The 18,928-nt window shown below is 37.0% G+C and overlaps 1 protein-coding gene across 7 annotated transcripts in view; it reads left to right on the forward strand.

Annotated features, from left to right (window-relative positions):
• The first annotated feature begins 1,384 nt into the window (after positions 1-1,384).
• The window catches only part of KCNJ3 (potassium inwardly rectifying channel subfamily J member 3), a 251,251-nt gene continuing 233,707 nt past the window's right edge, over positions 1,385-18,928 (forward strand). For 2 of the 7 annotated variants that reach the window (XM_072612006.1, XM_072612005.1), the window contains exons 1-2: positions 1,389-3,896; positions 15,358-15,574. In XM_072612006.1, coding sequence (XP_072468107.1) covers positions 3,189-3,896; positions 15,358-15,574 — 925 coding nt within the window. In that variant the 5' untranslated portion in view covers positions 1,389-3,188. Of the gene's footprint in view, positions 15,575-18,928 lie in introns of those variants that run through there. The other 5 variants (XR_011967638.1, XM_072612008.1, XM_072612007.1 and 2 more) reach the window with 5 other exon arrangements.

The raw sequence follows: 18,928 nt of genomic DNA on the forward strand, positions 1-18,928 counted from the left end.
TGTAAGTAATCATTATTTGTGGCTTTGCTTTTGCACATTCTGGGGTAACCCTGGCCATGATTCAAGCTCTCCCTTCTATTCCCATCTCCCATTGTTGCACTCTAGGTAGTTTTCTAGAATTACACAGCTCTCTCTTCTGCACTACTGCTTTGACCCTTTTTTGCTTTCAATGCTCCACTTCAGCTCATCAGACAGCAGTTGCTTCAGTATCCAGTTGTCTGTCATACATTTTCTACCTGTCCTGGCCCATGGAACAGAAACAGCTGAAAGCAGTTGGACTTCAATCCTGGGAAGTCAGCTGTCCTTCAGGATGTCTCTATTGTGGATGCTGTCACTTTTCCATTACCTGATCTCTCAGGTGCTTCAGTGAAACCCTTCAAAAAGTTGGATAAGATGGCTAAAGCAGGTCAAAGGTTCATCCACATATTAAAGTATGACATGTCCACACTCTGATTACTTCATTTGGAGCTTAATGCTATGTTGATCCTATCTTTATTTCTATTCTTTTCCCGTTGTTCTATGATATTACTCTGCATTAATTTAGTGATAGCTTTCCATTGTGTTACAGCTCTGGGAGACTTTGGTGAAGACTGGTTGGGGAAGGGGTTGGGGAGGTAAGAATCCCTTAAGGCAGCTTCTATAAGAACTCTGCTGCCTTTTGACTTAGTCCACAGCATCAGGGTAACTTTAAAATGGCTTGTGATCTCTTGTTGGCAAGTGTAACTCCAGAGCACAGTCATCAGCATATAGATAAGCACAGTGCTATTATATAATCTTAGTAACAAGAACAATGGTAGGAAACCTTTCATAGTCCAGCCTCTCAACAAAAAGCTGACATGAACAACGTATTTTGCCTTATAATCCAAGTAATGAAAAGTCCCCTTTTGTCTTCTTGTGTCTGTCATGCTAATGTTTCAATATGTATATATATAGATTCTATTTGAATGGAATTTACAGATGAGGAGGGATGAAAAGGAGTACCCTGTATACATACCACAGATTTAATTGTAGGGTATCTTTTGGATAAGTCACTCAGTCAAATGGATGTCTTTTATATTCACATTGCTATGATACTACAATTTTCCAAACAGAACCGCTTGTTATTTTTCTTCACTGCTCTTTATAGAAGGAAAAATTAAAATTCAATTTGTACCTCCCTCAAATCCTTTCCCCTCTACTTCATTATGGTAACTGAACTGTTCCCTTTACCCAGATATTCTTAAAGGGAATTTATCAACAGCTAAAATATTAGATTTTCACATAGCAAAGCAATTGTTGACTGGTGAAGTTGGAAACCTTTCCTATAGACCCGGCACCGTTCTCTTGAAGCCCCTCTTGCCGCATGAACCTTGTAGTTCTTACAGCCCTGTCTCTTGCTTTCCTATCTCAGAAGCTGGTTGTTCCCTACTTAAAGGGACCTCTGCTGTTAATGATGGAGCACCACAACTAGGCATCATTTTTGAGTTAGAGCCATAGTTATTTTAACCAAAGAGTGCAATGCTCGTTCTTCAGACTAGTAGTACTTGCTTGCTGGGGTGGTTTCTGGCTGATGGGGCAAAGAAGGAGAGTTGGCTGGTTTTGGCAAGCAGATTTTGAGACGTTGCTGATTCTAGGGGCTTGCCTTTTCTTGTGCTGCGAGACACTGCAGGCTCAACTCAGAAGCGGAGGTGCAATTCAGGCTGTTGGAACACTGGGGGAAGGCTGGGACAGGCGGGGCTAGCTGAGCTCTGCAGCTGATCACACGCACCAACACCACACTCCCACAGACCCTCTGCTCCTTCCTCTCTCTTTCTGTCTCTTTCTCTCTCTGTGTCTCTGTCTCTCACACACACACACATACACACTCAGGTGGAAAAGCGTAAGGGGTAGATTACAGGAGAGAGGTAAATCTTACTATGAAGAGGAAACAGTGGAGCAGCGTTCCCCTTTGACCTAAAAGTCTGATCGCCAGCTCCCAGGTTTAACCTCCTTGCTAAGGAATCACCGCGATTTGCCAGGAAAAGGGGGTGGGAGGGGAGAGAAGGAAGCGGCCAAACCAGGAGCTCAGCCCTCAAGTCCCGCTGTGCCCGGCGCACCAGGATTCCTTTGGGGGAGGGGGGAAGGGGCTTTTTGGTACGCACTGGAGCAGACTGGCTATGGGGGAGCTGCATTGGCACCCGATGTGGTAAACCAGGAAAAGTGGGGGCGAGGATGAAAACAACCTGGGAGTAAGAGAGGCTCTTACACTGCTGCCGCTGCTGCCGTCTCCTTCCCCCTCCTGAATACCCCCACCCCCTCGTTGGCGCTCCCTCTCCCAGATCTGGGAGCTTGGTACTGCCAGTCCCGTCGTCTCTTCGCAGGGGGGCAGCCCATGTGCCACTCTTGGGTCCAGCTGAGGAGCCTCGGCGGTCTCTAGTGAAAGCCTGGCCGGACGTCGAATTGGGGGTAGTCTCGAATTTGCCCACGAGAGGGGGACTGCTCTGCTCTATCTTCTGAGGCTGAAGGAAGGGGGGGCGATTTGCGGGGTGTCGCACCAGAACCGGTCAGACATGCCTTTGTATCCAATTTTGGCGGAAGGATAGGAACCGGGAGTGGAGGGGAGCCGTGAGACTGACACCGGCAGCAGGGAAGAGGGTGGTTTTGGGGGGTGGGGGGAGGGTCCAGGGAGACAGTTCAGCCCTTAGCTGCTCAGCTCATTTGCAGGTGGAGTGGGAGTAGGTTGTGGGTTTTTTTTTTTTAATGTTTTGTTTTTATTGCAACTTGCGGGTGCCACCGAAGGGAGGGAGAAGTGAAGAAAAGAGGTAGAAGGTGAGGGGAAATGAAGAGGAAAGAAGGGAGAAAAGAGCTTTAACTGCACAAAGGTACAACTGGGTTCTCTGTCCTTGCCTGCATTTCTCCTGCTGTCAAGTGTGGGAGAGCATCACCCCCCCCCCTTTTTAGGACTCAAATCGGAAAGAAGAAATTTGTCCCAGGGGAGGTGCCAAGGCGTCGTACCTGAAGAGGAAAGGAAGAGGGGGGGCTAAGAGACTTGGGATACCTGCTTGGGGGCCCTCCCTCCTCCTTTTCCTTTCCTCTCCATTTCCTTCTCCTCTCATTTCCTATCCTTCTCTCCCCCCCCCCCTCCGCCCCCTCCCCCCTCTTGGTATTGGTTTGCAGCGCTTCGCTCCTGCGCCTCCTTCCTTTTTGAATCTGGCCCGCTCCCCCGTATTATGTCTGCGCTCCGCAGGAAATTTGGGGACGATTACCAGGTAGTGACCACCTCGTCCAGCAGCGCGGGCTTGCAGAGCCAGGGGCCCCAGCAGCAGCAGCAACAGCAGCAGCAGCTGGTCCCCAGGAAGAAACGACAGCGGTTCGTGGACAAGAACGGGAGGTGCAATGTGCAGCACGGCAACCTGGGCAGCGAGACCAGCCGCTACCTCTCCGACCTCTTCACCACCCTGGTGGACCTCAAGTGGCGCTGGAACCTGTTCATCTTCATCCTCACCTACACCGTGGCGTGGCTCTTCATGGCGTCCATGTGGTGGGTGATTGCCTACACCCGGGGAGACCTGAACAAAGCCCACGTTGGCAACTACACGCCCTGCGTGGCCAATGTCTACAACTTCCCCTCCGCTTTCCTCTTCTTCATCGAGACCGAAGCCACCATCGGCTACGGCTACCGCTACATCACCGACAAGTGCCCCGAGGGGATCATCCTCTTCCTCTTCCAGTCCATCTTGGGCTCCATCGTCGATGCCTTCCTGATCGGCTGCATGTTCATTAAGATGTCCCAGCCCAAGAAGCGGGCGGAGACCCTCATGTTCAGCGAGCACTCGGTGATTTCCATGAGGGACGGGAAGCTGACGCTCATGTTCAGAGTGGGCAACCTGCGAAACAGCCACATGGTCTCCGCTCAAATCCGCTGCAAGCTGCTTAAAGTAAGTCAGACATCCTCCCACTCCCCTGCTGAAATCCTCACCCTCTCCCTTATCCCCTGGAACAATCAGCCAAGGCGGAGCTTACATTTTCCCCACAAGTCTTACTTTGTGTTCGCAGTCCCAACAGGTAAACTCACTTTCTGTCCTAGGAAAGCCAGTGAGGGCGCTCAATTCATTGCTCACTTCGCTTCCTCTCACACCTTTAGTTAAATTCATTCTGTTGGGCGGATAGGTCGTTTTCTGGAATAGTAACACTTATCAGAAGAGTCTTTGGGGTCCCTTTTTTTAAATTCAGAGGGAATTGTGTGCTTGGTTTTCTTTTTTTTTCTTTCACCCTTGTCTCCCTTCACAACACTTTAGATTTGTTTTCTACACCTTATACCACTAAATTTGAGTTGGTAAGCCCAATAGCTTTCATTTTTGAAAAAAATGGTGTTGAAATCACTTTCATTTGTGGCAGACGTTTTCCCTTAAAAAAGAAAAAAAAACTTTTTATGTTGTTTTCCTGAAAAAAAAAAAGCAAAAAATAACACTCCTCCTCCTCAACCCCCCACGCCAAGATAAATCAAAACCTTTGAATCTTTTAAATTCAATTAACCCTGCCCAGCTCAGTAGATAGTATTAGCACTACGATAAAGGGAACACCTGTGCCCGCGTTAGCTTTCCAGACCCCACCCCATGTTAAGTTTTAGAAGTTATTGCAGAGTAAAATTAAAAGACTTATGAAACCTTGACTACCACTTCCCATCCGTGCCTGTTAAGTAGGCTTTAAATTGATTGTTTCTATGAAGTCATTGTCAATTACAGTTTGTACTTGAAGCTTTTCCTTATCGATTAAAGAAAGCTTCAACATCAGCAGCTTAAATGACTAAAACAAATTGCATATGGAGTGATTATGACCATCCTCATCTTGTCTTTAGAGGGCACTAGAACAGGCAAGAGGCACAGCCGTCCTTCTCCTGGCAGAGTCACCCAATTAGGGTCTGGAATATTAGAATTCAAATCACTTTAGCCTGTGGGAGTGATTTTAAATTCTTTGTTTCCAAAAGAGTTTAACTTTAGGTAGTTTTCAGATATGATAAACTTGAAAGAAATAGGTGAGCCTGGGTAAAATATTTAATTAAAAAGGTGGTCAGCTGAAGCCAGTTTCAGAATTAAGTGTAATAAAAGGAAATATATTAATCACTTAAATGCCTCTAAAGATCAAATACCCATCCTTATCTAAGCTTATATTGTTTTCCCTAAACCTTTCTATAGTCAGCCAAAACACACCCTGGGAATCTTGAAAAAAAAAATCTTTTCAAAGTCACTTTAATTGTAATATATAAAAGTTATATGAGGTATGTCACTCATTAAAATGTACTAAGTCCAGGCTATGCTCTATGGTTTGTCGACATTTTTAATTGCTTTGAAATTTTGTTTTATTGATTATTGCTTGAATAAGTAAGCCATTTTTCCTATGGCTTTTGAATCTGTTTTTTTTTTTTTTGTCATAGGAATACCTTTTTGTAATAATATATTGCAAGATGGTTTGACTTATGTATGTGGATAATACACATATAAAGATTTGTATTAATTTATGTATTTATCACCATACACACTCAAAAAAAAAAGGATTATAGATAGTCCCTTGAGTGGTCATCTCTTTCAGTTCCTTTCCTTTACATAGGACCTGGTGATAAGATAATACCCAAACAGAGAATGGGACTCTTCTATTAAAGAATTCCAGAGAAGAGTCTAACACTTCCCACTGCATTAAAAAGAATAATGTCTAACATATTTCAGTTTTAGGCAATAATTTTGTTTTATGTGCCACCTAAGCCTCCCTTTTAGTAGCTGAAGCACAGTTCTGTCTTATTTGGGCCTTACTGAATAAAAAATGGGTATTAAACATTTATGGACATTCCCCAATTTTATCAAACAATTTTATTTAAACATTTTAAAAAAATTTACATTGAGAAAATGACTTTAGAGAGGGATTTGGAGCATCATTATGTTTTTTTCTGCCATACATAGTAGTTTTTTGAAAGTGAGCAATAAACTAAAATGTGTAGATGGTCAGCTTATTGCTTATTTCTGCTTCCTCACATATAAGTATGTTAATCCTGAAGTGCATCTGGGACCATAGGTAATTCTGCTTAGATCACCTAGGTTTATGGTCCCTTAGTGGTGCCTTGCTTGAGAACCTAATATTTAAGAATTTTGAGCAACTTGGAGCAAGGTGCTATATAAATACAAGGTCATGTAATTCAGTGATTAAAATTTCATTTGCAATATCCTTTTGATTGTTGAGATGCTGGGAAATGGAGAAGATATAACAGTTATTCAGAAGAAGAAAAAAAATTTACATAGAGAATGCATTTTTTTAGCAGAATTATGGGAAGAATGTCTACTGAAATGATGACCTCAATGACAGCATTTTCACCCAGCCAATTATAGTAGTTCAGTTGAGGTCAGTGTTTACTGTAATTGCCCTAATTTAAACACAATCTGAAAAATCCTAAATTAGTCTTAGATTTTATTAAAATGGAATAACATTTCCCACTCAGAAATGAAAGTAGACTTGTGCTTTAATAGGTAGTTGTCAGTTATTAGGCTAATCTTTTCAAAGCTGTACTGGGAAAGTGACCTTTACGAACAAACTGCATTTTAAAAATATACCACACTAAATATTTATTTATAATTTAGGTCAGCATTTGTTTCCATAAAGATTCAAGTAGTGAATTATAGTTATAAGTATAACTCAAAGTTATTTGAAAGTTTACCCCCGGCTTTGAATCTCTATCTTTGGAAATGTGTATTAGTTTTTACGTATAATTTGAAGAGAGAAAAAATGCAGCTTCTAAAGAGATGAAAGCAACATAGTTATTTATGCGATAATTATATGTCCTTGATGTTACCTAAACCAAAGTCCACTCTCTTCTTTATAATCTTGTTACTTGCTACATTTCTAGTTCTGTTTTGAGAATTAATCCTGTAGTTACATGTAGGGTTTTAGAATTTAGAGAAGAAAAGCCTCAAACAAAGATTTTTATTCTTTTCCTGCCTGGTGCCTTTGCCTTCCCTAGGTGTTTATGGAAGCTCATTTCAACTGTCCTTCCCTTTTAATTGGGTCTTTTTTTACTTTTTTACTTGTGCCATAGATGTTTTCATTTATTCCAAGAATGAAAACATACCTCTTCAAATGTAGACATTTCATTTAATTATCTGAAGCAGTCTGCTTTTAGTATATCTGAAAGCAGATGCTAAGGAAAAAAATAAGTTTAGTTTGGTAATCTATAGTATCTATCTACACATCATTGAACAAATGATGTAAAATGAAAATTAGTTTTTTATTTCCATCCCTCCCCAGTTGCCCCAGAATAACATGTTTGGTGTTTACTTCTGGCAGATGGCAAGGTGGAAACTATACCAATTGAATTTAATCAGTCACTGGAGGTTTTGAAAAGGGGTTATTTGTATGAAGGGACTAGAGCAAGAAAAATGCATCTATTAGGTGAAAAGTATGTAGACTATTAGTATTTTTGTGTTGAAACTAAAGAACCTCATATGATCCTGTAGTCAAGTCTCTTAAGAGCAAGGCAACACCTTGGGCTATCAGTTATAATGGTTGTGGCGTTATTAATTATTATCAGAAGAAGAATTTCAGTGCCCTTCTTTGGTAACTTTTTTCAATGTTAGCAAATGTGCTTCTTGAAAGTCATTCATTGGATCATAGATACAGAGCTGTAAGGGACTTTGGAGGTCATCTAGTCTATCTCCTGATGTTACAGATGAGAAAAATGAAACCCACAGAGGTTAAGTGATTTGCAGAAAGTCACACAGATAGTCAGTGGCAGAGCCAAGATTCAAGCCCAGATCATCTGACTCTAGAGTCAGAGCTTTCTTTTATGGTACCAAATATAGAAATCTAAAGCAGTATTAAGTCAAACAATTTCAATTTAATTAGATCAACAGATGATTTTTCTGGCGCTTCATATACCTTCTTTTATAATTCTAACATCATGCTAGTCTTTGAAATAATGGCTAACTCATTCAGTTTATGGTTCACAGTCCATTGCTGGGTTATTATCTTAATGCCCTATCCTTCATAAAAGGGTTGTTTTTGTCCTTACACAAATTTATGTTGTATTTGATAGACCATTTTCTTGAGGAGTCTTTCTCTTTTTCTTTTAATATTCTGAGGGAATTTAACTCTACTTTAGATTGGTTGACCATACCTCAACATTATCATTCAAATTATCAATAAAATATTAATATTGTTTTATGATCAAGGACCCTGAAGGAGGCAGTCAGCAATGACCTGACCTTAAATACTCCAATATGTTACATTATCTACTTATGATAGGTTGGTTCTTATTTGATCAGGATTCATTTCCATTACTTCCACATGTGTACATGAAAAGTCAAGATTCTATTTTTAAATTGGAGTTTGTTTTTTTTTAAGTGTTTCAAAAGTATTAGCAAAAGTATTAGCTAAGGTATTAGGTATTAGCAAAGACTGAATCTTATACTCCTAGCATAGAATCTGAGCTGAAAGAATGGAAATAAAGATCCCTAGTTCCACAACTAAGAATGAAAGAGGAAGTAATTAAGAAAAGAGAAAGGTATAGGTTGAACAGCCGGAATGGAGGCAGAGTTAGTCAGCAGCAAGGTGATATGGTAAGGGAGAAAAAAAACTTATCCTTCCTGATATATTATTAAAAAGATACACAATCTAAATTGTTTTCTCTGAAATTTGATGTAGCCTTTAGGACATTACAATACATGGTATATGTTTTCAAGTATATGGAGGTAAGACTATTAAGTACAGATTATTTTGCTGAGGTTAATATATTAACTCTTCATATTTGACTTGGAACTTGTAGTATTTTCTTCAGTAGAACATACATACATGACACTCTCAGCATAAACAGATAAGAGACATACAGAGCCACATAAACTTTTACATATATATGTCTCAAATAATTAAATAATATACTTAAATTTTTTTTTTTCTTCTTGCTGCCACCCTAGTGCCATATCTACTTTCAAACTTATTGGCATACCAAGTCTTGATTCTTATCCTGATCCTTGCCCCCTACTCTGTTTTGTTCTCTGTCTCTAACTCAGGTACACATACTTAAAATTCCAGCCCAGAGAAACTCCTTTTCTCTCCTTACATGAGCTTCTCACTGTACCTTTTAAATATTTAAGCATGAGAAAGGATAGTGACAATTGAAAAAGTAGGAAGTCCTCTCTCTTTCATTCTAGCTTATTGTTCTTTACCATCCCTAGGCCACCAATTCTGACAAAACTATTTCAGTGAGGAAGAATGTCCACAGAGAATAAAATAGCATGAGGTGTGAAGATCTCTACTGTTCTTAATATTTTTTATGAAGGGGGAGGAACAGTCATGACTAGATTAAAACTACAGTATAGCAGTATAGATGAGAGTTGGGGAAAGGGGAGTGGGGAAGGCAGCAAATTCCTGATTTACCTTACATTATTGCCAAATGTAACTTAAATTGACAAATTACACTTTAGAAACAGGTCTTTATGAATAGTAATGATGTATTTCAGATATTTATTTATTGGGAAAAGCTGAATGACCTGACCCCTTAGATGAACAGACACTATGACAGAGTGTGGTCTTGCAGATCAAGCATGGATTGATTCATTGTCATGTGGTCCCCAAAAAGAAGCAGAAACAGGCAAGGGTGAGCCATATCTCCCTTTAATTTTACTGTTTCCCTCTTAGCACTTATTTGCCCTCTCTAAGTTTTAGTTTCTCAGATGAGGGGTTAAACAAGGCTATCATTAGAGTTGCCTCCAATATTTTGTATATTTTTGGTGCCCTTGTTTGCCCTTGTGGAGCCAAGAATATGATGGCATGAATTCATCTGCATGTCGTTCTGTTGCCTCTTTGAAAGTTCAAAGTGTCGTGATAGTTTACAGCTGCGTTCATTACAGTTTAATATTTGATTACATAAAAAAGTGATGCCAAATTAATACTAGCACATGGGCCCACACATAAAATAATAGGTGGCAATGTTTTTTGTTGGAAAATTTAAGAAATCATAACTAAAGGTGACTTTTAAGGACTTAATAATATAAAATATTTTAAAGAATTCAATTCACTTCATCCCCTTCAGGCACAATCTAACTACTGCCATAATAATTCCTGATCTGTGAAAATAAAATAATAAGCTTAGTTAAAAAAAAAGTTTGCATTTCCCCCCCCCCCACATTCATACAGTCTGTCTGCAAACGTTGTAAACAAAATTCATTGTGGTATGTTGGCAGGAGCAAGGTATAGTGCAAAGAGCACTGAAGACATGGGTTGAAGTCTCAGATGTAAGCATATCTAGTTAGGGGATCTCAAATCATCACCTCTCTGGTCTCAGGCTTTTAATCTATGTGAGGAGAGGACTGATCCTGATTAATTCTGATGTCTCTTCCAGACTTAACATTCTGTGATTTATAATCTCATGTGAGCCAATTACTCTACTGATTTTTAATTAATTGAATATTTTTATAAAATTTTAGAATTTGTAAGGTCACAAATTTATATCATAAACACTCATCTTTCAATCTCATGCTGAGTCTACATGTCTTTGGCTAGTTAATTGAGTGAAAAATATAAAACTGGTTGTATAACATTGCAAATACTGTATTTTCTACCTTTTCAACCACTTGTTTTAGTACTTTTATTACTATAGTCTTGGAGTACACAAATATTATGGCTTCATGTTAAAATTCTCTTTTTTTTAATGAATTGTGGAGTCAATAAAGCTACCAAAAAGATAATATAGCCTAGCAACAAGTCAATGGCATCTTTATTAAAAGTATAAAATAGTTTACATAAGAAAGTAGAAGCTAACATTAACATCAATGACTTTCATTTATTCTAATATCAGTTTGTTGGGAATAGTTTTGTTTATAATAAAGTAAATGAAAGTATTCTTTGAAACATGGTGAGTGTTCGATCACTAGGAGAATAAATGTGTGGTTGAATATTAATACAAATAATTTCATAATGGAAGAAATATATTTCTTGCTGATGCAAAAATTCCATATCATAAAATTATTATAAAATAAAAACATCTTATTCCCCTTCACTTTACCCTTTTTTATTTATATTCATATTTTTATTCCATTGTTAGAAATTGGGTGAGATAAAAATGACATTGGCACTTGTTGGTTCAAATCAGTTTTCAGAATAGGGTGATATGGAAGTCGAATTAGGATCATCTGGAATGAGTTTTATTGACATTAAAGCCAATGTATAGGTTTCCCACCAGATTTTATGGTGTTATATAGGTGTTTGTAACATGAACCATGATGTGTGATTTTTGATGTAAATCCATAAGTAACACCCCATTGGCAATTTCAGTCCATGCAATACCAAGGAGTGAGTCTGAGCAAAACAAGAGATTCTTAAAAGCCCTGGAGCCAAAGCTTTGTATTTTATTCCTTCATTCAGAATTTTATTGGTCCTTTCTTAGTACTATTCTTAATAAGCTTGATTATCTTAATATACTATTCTTAAGTAGTTTGACTTCCTCTATTGAAGCAAGAAAGTAAAAAGTAAGGAAACAGTAATCTTATAATAAGCAGATCTGACAGCCTGATAACAAGAGAGGAAATAGCCAAACTAAAAATAAGGTATGACTGCATAGGAAAATAATAGATGTTTAAAATTATGACTGATGAAGAAAAGGTTAAATGAGCAGGGCATTGCACTAAGTGCTTAAGATACAAGATTTTAAAAATGGCATAATCTTCACCCTCAGTGAATTTATATTCTAATAAGAAAAATAGGACATGCATGGACAAGGTAGAATGTGATGAACACTAAGGAGAAGTTAAGACAATAAAAATGAAGACATGACCAATATCCAGACCACATGAGGGACTACTTTCAGTGGAGGGCAATTGGAGAAGGCTTCATGGCAGAGTTCCTACATGTGATGGGCTTTGAAAGAAAGAAGGAATTTCAGGAAGTGGGATGTGAATTGAGTTCATGTGGGGCATGCAACATGATGCACAAAAAAGCAGGGAGACAGGAGAAGTCAGGGCCAAATTAGACAAATTTACTTTGTCTAGAATATAGAACGAATGATGTAGAGGAAAGCCTACTGATTTTGGAGTCAGAGGGCCTGGGTTCAAATCCTGTCTTTGACATTTTGTAACCTTAAATTGTGTCACTTAACCTCCCTTGGTCTTAGTTTTTTCATCCATAAAATCATGGGGTTGGGTTTGATGATATCTTCTGGCTTTAGATTTATGAACATATAAGGTAGGGTAAGATAAGGTAGAAAAGGTAGATTGGAGGAGATTGGTAGAGGAGACTGGTAGGTAAAAATGGTAGGTTGTGGAGGATATCAAATGCTAGTCTAAAGAGTTTGTCTTTTACCCTATAGGCAATGGAAAACTTTTTAAGTTTGAACAGATAAATGAAATTAAAGAAAATCCTCTTCCATGTCATCTGTTTTAAAAAGATGGGGAATGATTCAATTTGAAAAAAAAAAACAAAACAAAAAACAAAACTAGTTAGATGATCATGAACTTAGAGCTAGAAGGACCTTAGCATTCACCAAGCCCCAGCTCCTTTATTTATTTGAGTTGTTCCCTTTTTGCAACATTTCATTTTCCAATGAAGCCAGATAAATGAAGTATTATTGTAACTTTTTTAAATCATGGATAAGGTTGTCCACAATGGCATGGATGGAAGATTGAGAATATTCTGAATGACCAGAGATGCTCTTAAAAGAATAGGGCTTTCAGGAAAAGGGTCTTTTTAGAGCCTTGAAATTTTCTATGTAGTTAACTCTAGCTTTCCTAATTTAGTGTTTCTACTTATACAATAATAACCAAAGATTGGTGTTACGTGGTGATTTCCTCCTCCTGATATCCTTGTGAGTTAAAGGCATTGTGAGTATTATTATTTGCATTTTATCAGATGAAGGAGCTGAGACTCAGAGAAATAAGGTAATTTGCCACATGGTAAACCAACTACAGCAAAAAGCTGAGAACTAAGTTTTTAAGTGCTAAAGCTGAAAACTGAACGGGTAACTTCTGGCTCTTCTTAATCCCATATTCACCTCTTTACAGTATTGGCTTCCCTCTGTCACAAAACAGTAAATGAAGTCACCTTTCCATACCTATTCAGGGAATAACAATTAATTGTAACATTAGTTTCATCAAAAATAAAATTAGAAAAATAAATCTTCTGGTGGGAAGAAGAGAGAGCCAGATATTCCAAAATAAAACAGCAAATATTTTTGGATCATCTATGGTACCTACCCATATCAAAGATAGTGCACAACTGAATGTGGGTGTCAATAATGAAGTTGCTTGTTACCATTAGGAATAATAACAATGCCTTGTGTTTGTATAGCACCAATTTTTTAGTACGTCAGAATATTTTATAGAAAAAATAGTTTCACTAATGCTAATTTTATGAAACTGAATTAAAATATGAATTTCAAAAGTCGCCAAATTGACAAGTCTTTTAAAAATGGAAAGATGCTAATACTTTCACTTATACTTTTTGGACAAGCAGATTCGTTATGGGTTTTCATTCTCAATCATTCATTCTGGGCTGTTTCAGTCTAGTTATTGAATGTCACAGACTAATTAATTAGGTAAATCTAATCCCTTTCTTTAGGACTTTTCTTTACTATCAGTGCTGGCAGTAGTCACAATATATTGGAGCACTGAGATACTTTTGTGGCCCATGTTAATCCTGATACTTTCTGCCACTGCAGCCTTCTCCCAGTTTGAAACCTTGCTATGTTTCTAGGATGAGTTCTTTTCATTTAGTCATATTTCTTAAATTTTCAAATTTACTTTGATCATGTGTGATGGAGAGGGAGTCATTTGGTCCTCTAGGAAGATGAGTTACACCTTTTGATTCTTTACTCAAGAGAAAAGTATTCTTACTACCATCCTGTTCACTATATTGGGTATATCCCCCTTCCCTCCCCAAAAAGGCCTCAGAGTTAGTCAGGCCCTAACAACTTAGAAAACATTAGTGATTATCATGTTAGCCCTGCCTCTTGACCATCATTACTGCTCAGTAAGTAAGCAAAAATTTGTCTTTTGCCAAGCTCCCTTCTCTTCCCCTTAGTAATGGAAGTAAAAAAATGAAGTGAAAAGATAATGGAAAGGAAGGGACAATATCTTCCACTTTAAACCTATTAACAACTTAAGGTTTACATTGATTTTTATTGAACTTGCCATGACATTTTTTCGAGTCTGGACATATGGGATTTCACCAATTGTCATTATAAACAATTCCTTTCATTGGAATTTAGTTTATTTTGTAATGATAGCTATATAAAAATCATTGTTGCTGACATGTTTCATTTAACTCATTTAAGTAATGTAGCATTATCAAAATCATCTTTTGATTAAGTAATTTCCATTGAGTAAAGATCTTCACAACTGAATTTCCTTTATCATATTCAACTTTAAATTCAAAAGCTCTGAAACAAGTTTGTAAAAATTCTGAAAGTCCCTAACAAAATGCACCTGTGATTTTTTTTTACATTGTATGAACCATAAAGTACATAAAACAACTCTTAAGAGAAAAAAAAAATTCCCTCATTTCTTCATTACTATGTATCATTTTCATCACTTGGTTAATTTCCACTATATTAATTTGGTTTCCAACCACTTTTCTGATATTCTTTTGTGATTTTAAACTTGTGATTTGCCTAATTTTACTGAGCCATAACTTTTCTGTTTTAAAATGTTGCTTGGGAGTTATATATCTAATTGCAAACCCCACCCTACCACCTCCAACTTTCTGACATTGCAGTGGAGATACCCTGCGTTTCTTTACATTTTACATCAGCCCATGTTGTATTTTCTACTGACAACCCATTGTGGGGATATACTGTTTTTTTTACATCAGCCCATGTTGTATTTTCTACTGACAACCCATTGTGGGGATATACTGTTTTTTTATCCCAAAATTCATGAGTCAGGGAATTGTGATTACATTAAGCTTAATTTCATGAGAGGCAGCCATGACATACTGGATAACCTTGCAATCAAGAAGACAAGGATTCAAGTCCCACTTCTAATACCTCCTGGCTATGTGAGCTTGGACAAGGCACATATCCTCTCATTACTTTAAGCATCTTTCTAAGTCTTTAAGTTTCAGAGAAGATGGCAACCTGCTTTGGTAAAGGGGCCTGTTTTTTCAACCCAGAACTCCCCATATTGATGAAATCACTGGCCAGATTCTATCCCTAGTCTATCACATCATAAATAATGCATACATTTTTTACATGAACGATAATGAGCTTCTTCCTATTTGCTATAATATAGCCATATAATGATTTGTTTGGATTTTGTTGCAGATGATTGATAGGGCAGAGTGTTGGCAGTGATGTGAATTGCTGTTGGGCTGTGTTGAACATTGCAGTACTAGTGGTGATTTCTTCTCTTTTTCTGTGTGCTTGTCTAGTCTCGACAGACACCTGAGGGTGAGTTCCTCCCCCTTGACCAACTTGAACTGGATGTAGGTTTTAGTACAGGGGCAGATCAACTTTTTCTTGTTTCCCCCCTCACAATTTGCCACGTGATCGATGCCAAAAGCCCCTTCTATGACCTATCCCAGAGAAGTATGCAAGCTGAACAGTTCGAGATTGTCGTCATCCTAGAAGGCATTGTGGAAACAACTGGTGAGTAAAAAAATAGTTATATGATAAAATATCACTGTATCCATATCAGCATTGTATTTCTTTAATTTTTTTTAACGTACTTGACATCATTTGTCAAAAATTGAACCAAAAAATCCACTAGGTCTCAAATGGTTAGTATAAATGAAAGTGATGACTTACTGCTTGTTTACATTTTAATGAAACTTCCCTTAAATGCTGTTTGGGAAATTAGGATGTCCTAATGAAAATGAAGTGTGTGTGTGTGTGTGTGTGTGTGTGTGTGTGTGTGTATGTGTGTGTATTTAGAATATTGATATAAAATAGCTTAAAATTGATACAGATCCTTACAAGATATTTTATTGTTCATTTTATAATATAAACTTGGAATATCAAGCAAATAAGTCTGTTAAAGAACAGACTTAGAGATAGAGAGATATCTCTATTCTTTTGAGACAGAAAAAATAGAAATTAGTGGGTACCTGAGCTCCATGTAAAATTGCCTTTTTACTTTATACTTGTCCCTATTAAGCAATTGAACATAGTAATGTTTACAACCTTAATGGAAAGTTGATGTTTTTTTTTTTTAAACGGTAGTTAGTATACATTAACAATGTACTACAGATACTGCCCAAGTCTCTGCTAAAGCAGTGTACTAATGCCTTGTTTAAGTTATTTTAGTGAAGGGAGAGAGTAGGCAAAAGGGTGAGGTATATAAACTGAAAATGTTTGCTGGGAACCCACATATTAAATGGCTGGAGTTCAAGTGCCATAGAGTTAGAGACTGGCTTAATTTCAAGTCAGGTAGCTAAGTCAAAAAAGTTCTAGGCAATGATCCTCAGTAGACTCGATGCATTTTGAGCATTGACTGAAAAAAAAATATCTAAAGCCCTTGGTAATTAAATCACATCTCATAGAATGTTTTTGAAAATAAATTACTGTTTAGAAAAAGGGAAGAAGAAATGATTTATTCTTTCTCACCAATATGAGTAACACCACATAAAGAGATATTAGCTGCAATCAAATAATTCTTTTTCTTATGAATGGACTCCACCAGCACTAGGAAGGAGTACTGAATCTTTAAGGTATTAGGGATGTTCAGTTTTACTACATACCACTATGTTTCTTAAAGGAAACTCCTTTTTCTACCTTTTTTTAACTAGATATGATCATCTCCAAGTTTATCCACTGAACCAAAACTCATCATTTCCTCATAACTCTAATCTACTTAAGTTGAAAGGAAGATGTGCTTTTCTGAAAGAATTGTTTCTCTTATTTGTCTCTTACAAACCCTAAATTCTACTCACCATTTGATGTGAGGATTGCTGTTCAGACACCTCTAAATTCTATCTGTCTGGATGACTTGACTCTTGCCCTCTGGCTGGTCCGTTTCATTACCTATAAAGAGATGATGACATTGACTCTTGAGGTAACACTCTGTGGATTGTGTAAAAGTCTTAATGAGCGATTACTTTTGAGTTTAGCAGCATTAAGGAAACATGAAGAGTTGCAGAAACAAACAAGTGTTTATTTCTGCAAAGCTTTAAGATCTTTGATCACATATTTCCCATTAGATGTCCATCCGGACTGTCAGTGCTTCAGGAAAGAAATAAAAACCAGGTTTAAATAAATTATAAGTAAAGACTTCTCTATAGTGTCTATAATTGGATTCTACTTTAGGGGCTATTTGAACTCTATAAAATTTTAAATCAGGACTTTCTACTTGGGTTTTCTTCCTTGAAATGATGCAGTTAACAAATTAGGTAACTTACTTTTTTACCATAACTAGACTTTTTTTTTTTTGAGGGGGGAGTAGAAATGTGTCTGGATCCATTATTGGTTTAAGGAACTTTCAGTGTGCCAACTCTCTCCAGTCTTGTAGATGACCAATTTCTCTGTAACTTGTCCCCTATGAGAGTTCTCTGGGGAGAACCAAGAGGTTAAGTGATTTGCCTTTGGTTACACAGATGATAAGTGTCAGAAGTGTAACTTGACCTCTGGTTTTCCATTTTCCAAGACCAACTACTGATCCATTATTCCACTCTTAATCAAATATATTTTAGATGTGTTTTATTCATTAAAAAAAAATTTGACAGAAATTTCAAGTTGCTTTTAGTTTATTGGTTCAAATGATAGTATGTTTTCACAGCTTAGAGAACAGATGTCTGATAAATTTTTTATTGTTCTCTTGTGGTTTCATGGTTTCATATTTCCAAAGAATAACAATTGAGAGTTGAATTCAAGGTACTGGATGTCACCAGCACACCTGTTAATAGTTTACCAAGTGTTTATTATTAATGAGTGTACTGATCTGGAATGTGAGTTAAAGGTGGGATTTTTGTTTTTGACAGTCTAAAGAAACTTTCATTAGTAATTGTGATGCTTGAATGTATATGGATAAATTAGGGAATGATACTATACACAATATTTATATTGTGCCTATTTTTTCATTAACTGATTAATTTTCATCTCCCACATTAGAATACCTAAGGTGAGTAATTTATTGTTTTGCATGAAGACTTCATGGAGATTGTGATAATGAGAATATTTTAAAATGTTAGTTTGGCAACCTCTCTCTTTTTCTAAACTGAAATGACAAAATAAAAGTATTTGACAAACCTGAATTTATTGTTTAGGGTGTGTGTGTGTGTGTGTGTGTGTGTGTGTGTGTGTGTGTGTGTGTGTGTGTGTGTGTGTGTCTTAGTGAGAGATTTAAGCTTGCTTTCCTATAATCTTCATTGAAGCTTGTTTCTAGATGTAAAATAGCAAGACAAACATTTAGGAATATTATTTATCATATAATATTTTCCATCATATATATATATATCATATTCATCATATATATCATTATTGCAAGAAATGCATCTGACTTTTTGTTTGAGTACATACTCTTAAAAATCAAAACATATGCTATTCAAAATCTGTAAACTTGTGGATTATACCAGAGTTTAACTAGTCTGAAAAAAATGCACAGAAATTTCTAAATTCAGCCACTCAGTTCAGCTGAAATTTCTTGCAAGAAACTCAGTATTTTAAAGATAAATTTTAAGAATATATCTTCATTCATTTTATAAATTTTAGTTTTAGAACCTATGCTTTAATTAGTATGAGGAGAAAATTCATTGCTTGTTTTTTGAGCTGTCAATGCACTGTGTAGCCTGAAATCATTTCTGAGTGTTGGTCTCTTTTATGTTGTTACATACCAGATTCTGCCTACTTAGCTTTAGTTACCTATTCCCATAGACAATTCAATATCTTTACACCTTAATTCCTAAGATTGACATAATATTTAAATTTTACTTTACTGAGTGAACTGGGAACTTTATAATTTGATTAAAAGCAAGAAATGTTTTATTTTCCCATTGCTACTGGACAACT

Source organism: Notamacropus eugenii, chromosome 5 (genome assembly GCF_028372415.1).
Source record: "Notamacropus eugenii isolate mMacEug1 chromosome 5, mMacEug1.pri_v2, whole genome shotgun sequence".
Classification (NCBI taxonomy): domain Eukaryota; kingdom Metazoa; phylum Chordata; class Mammalia; order Diprotodontia; family Macropodidae; genus Notamacropus; species Notamacropus eugenii.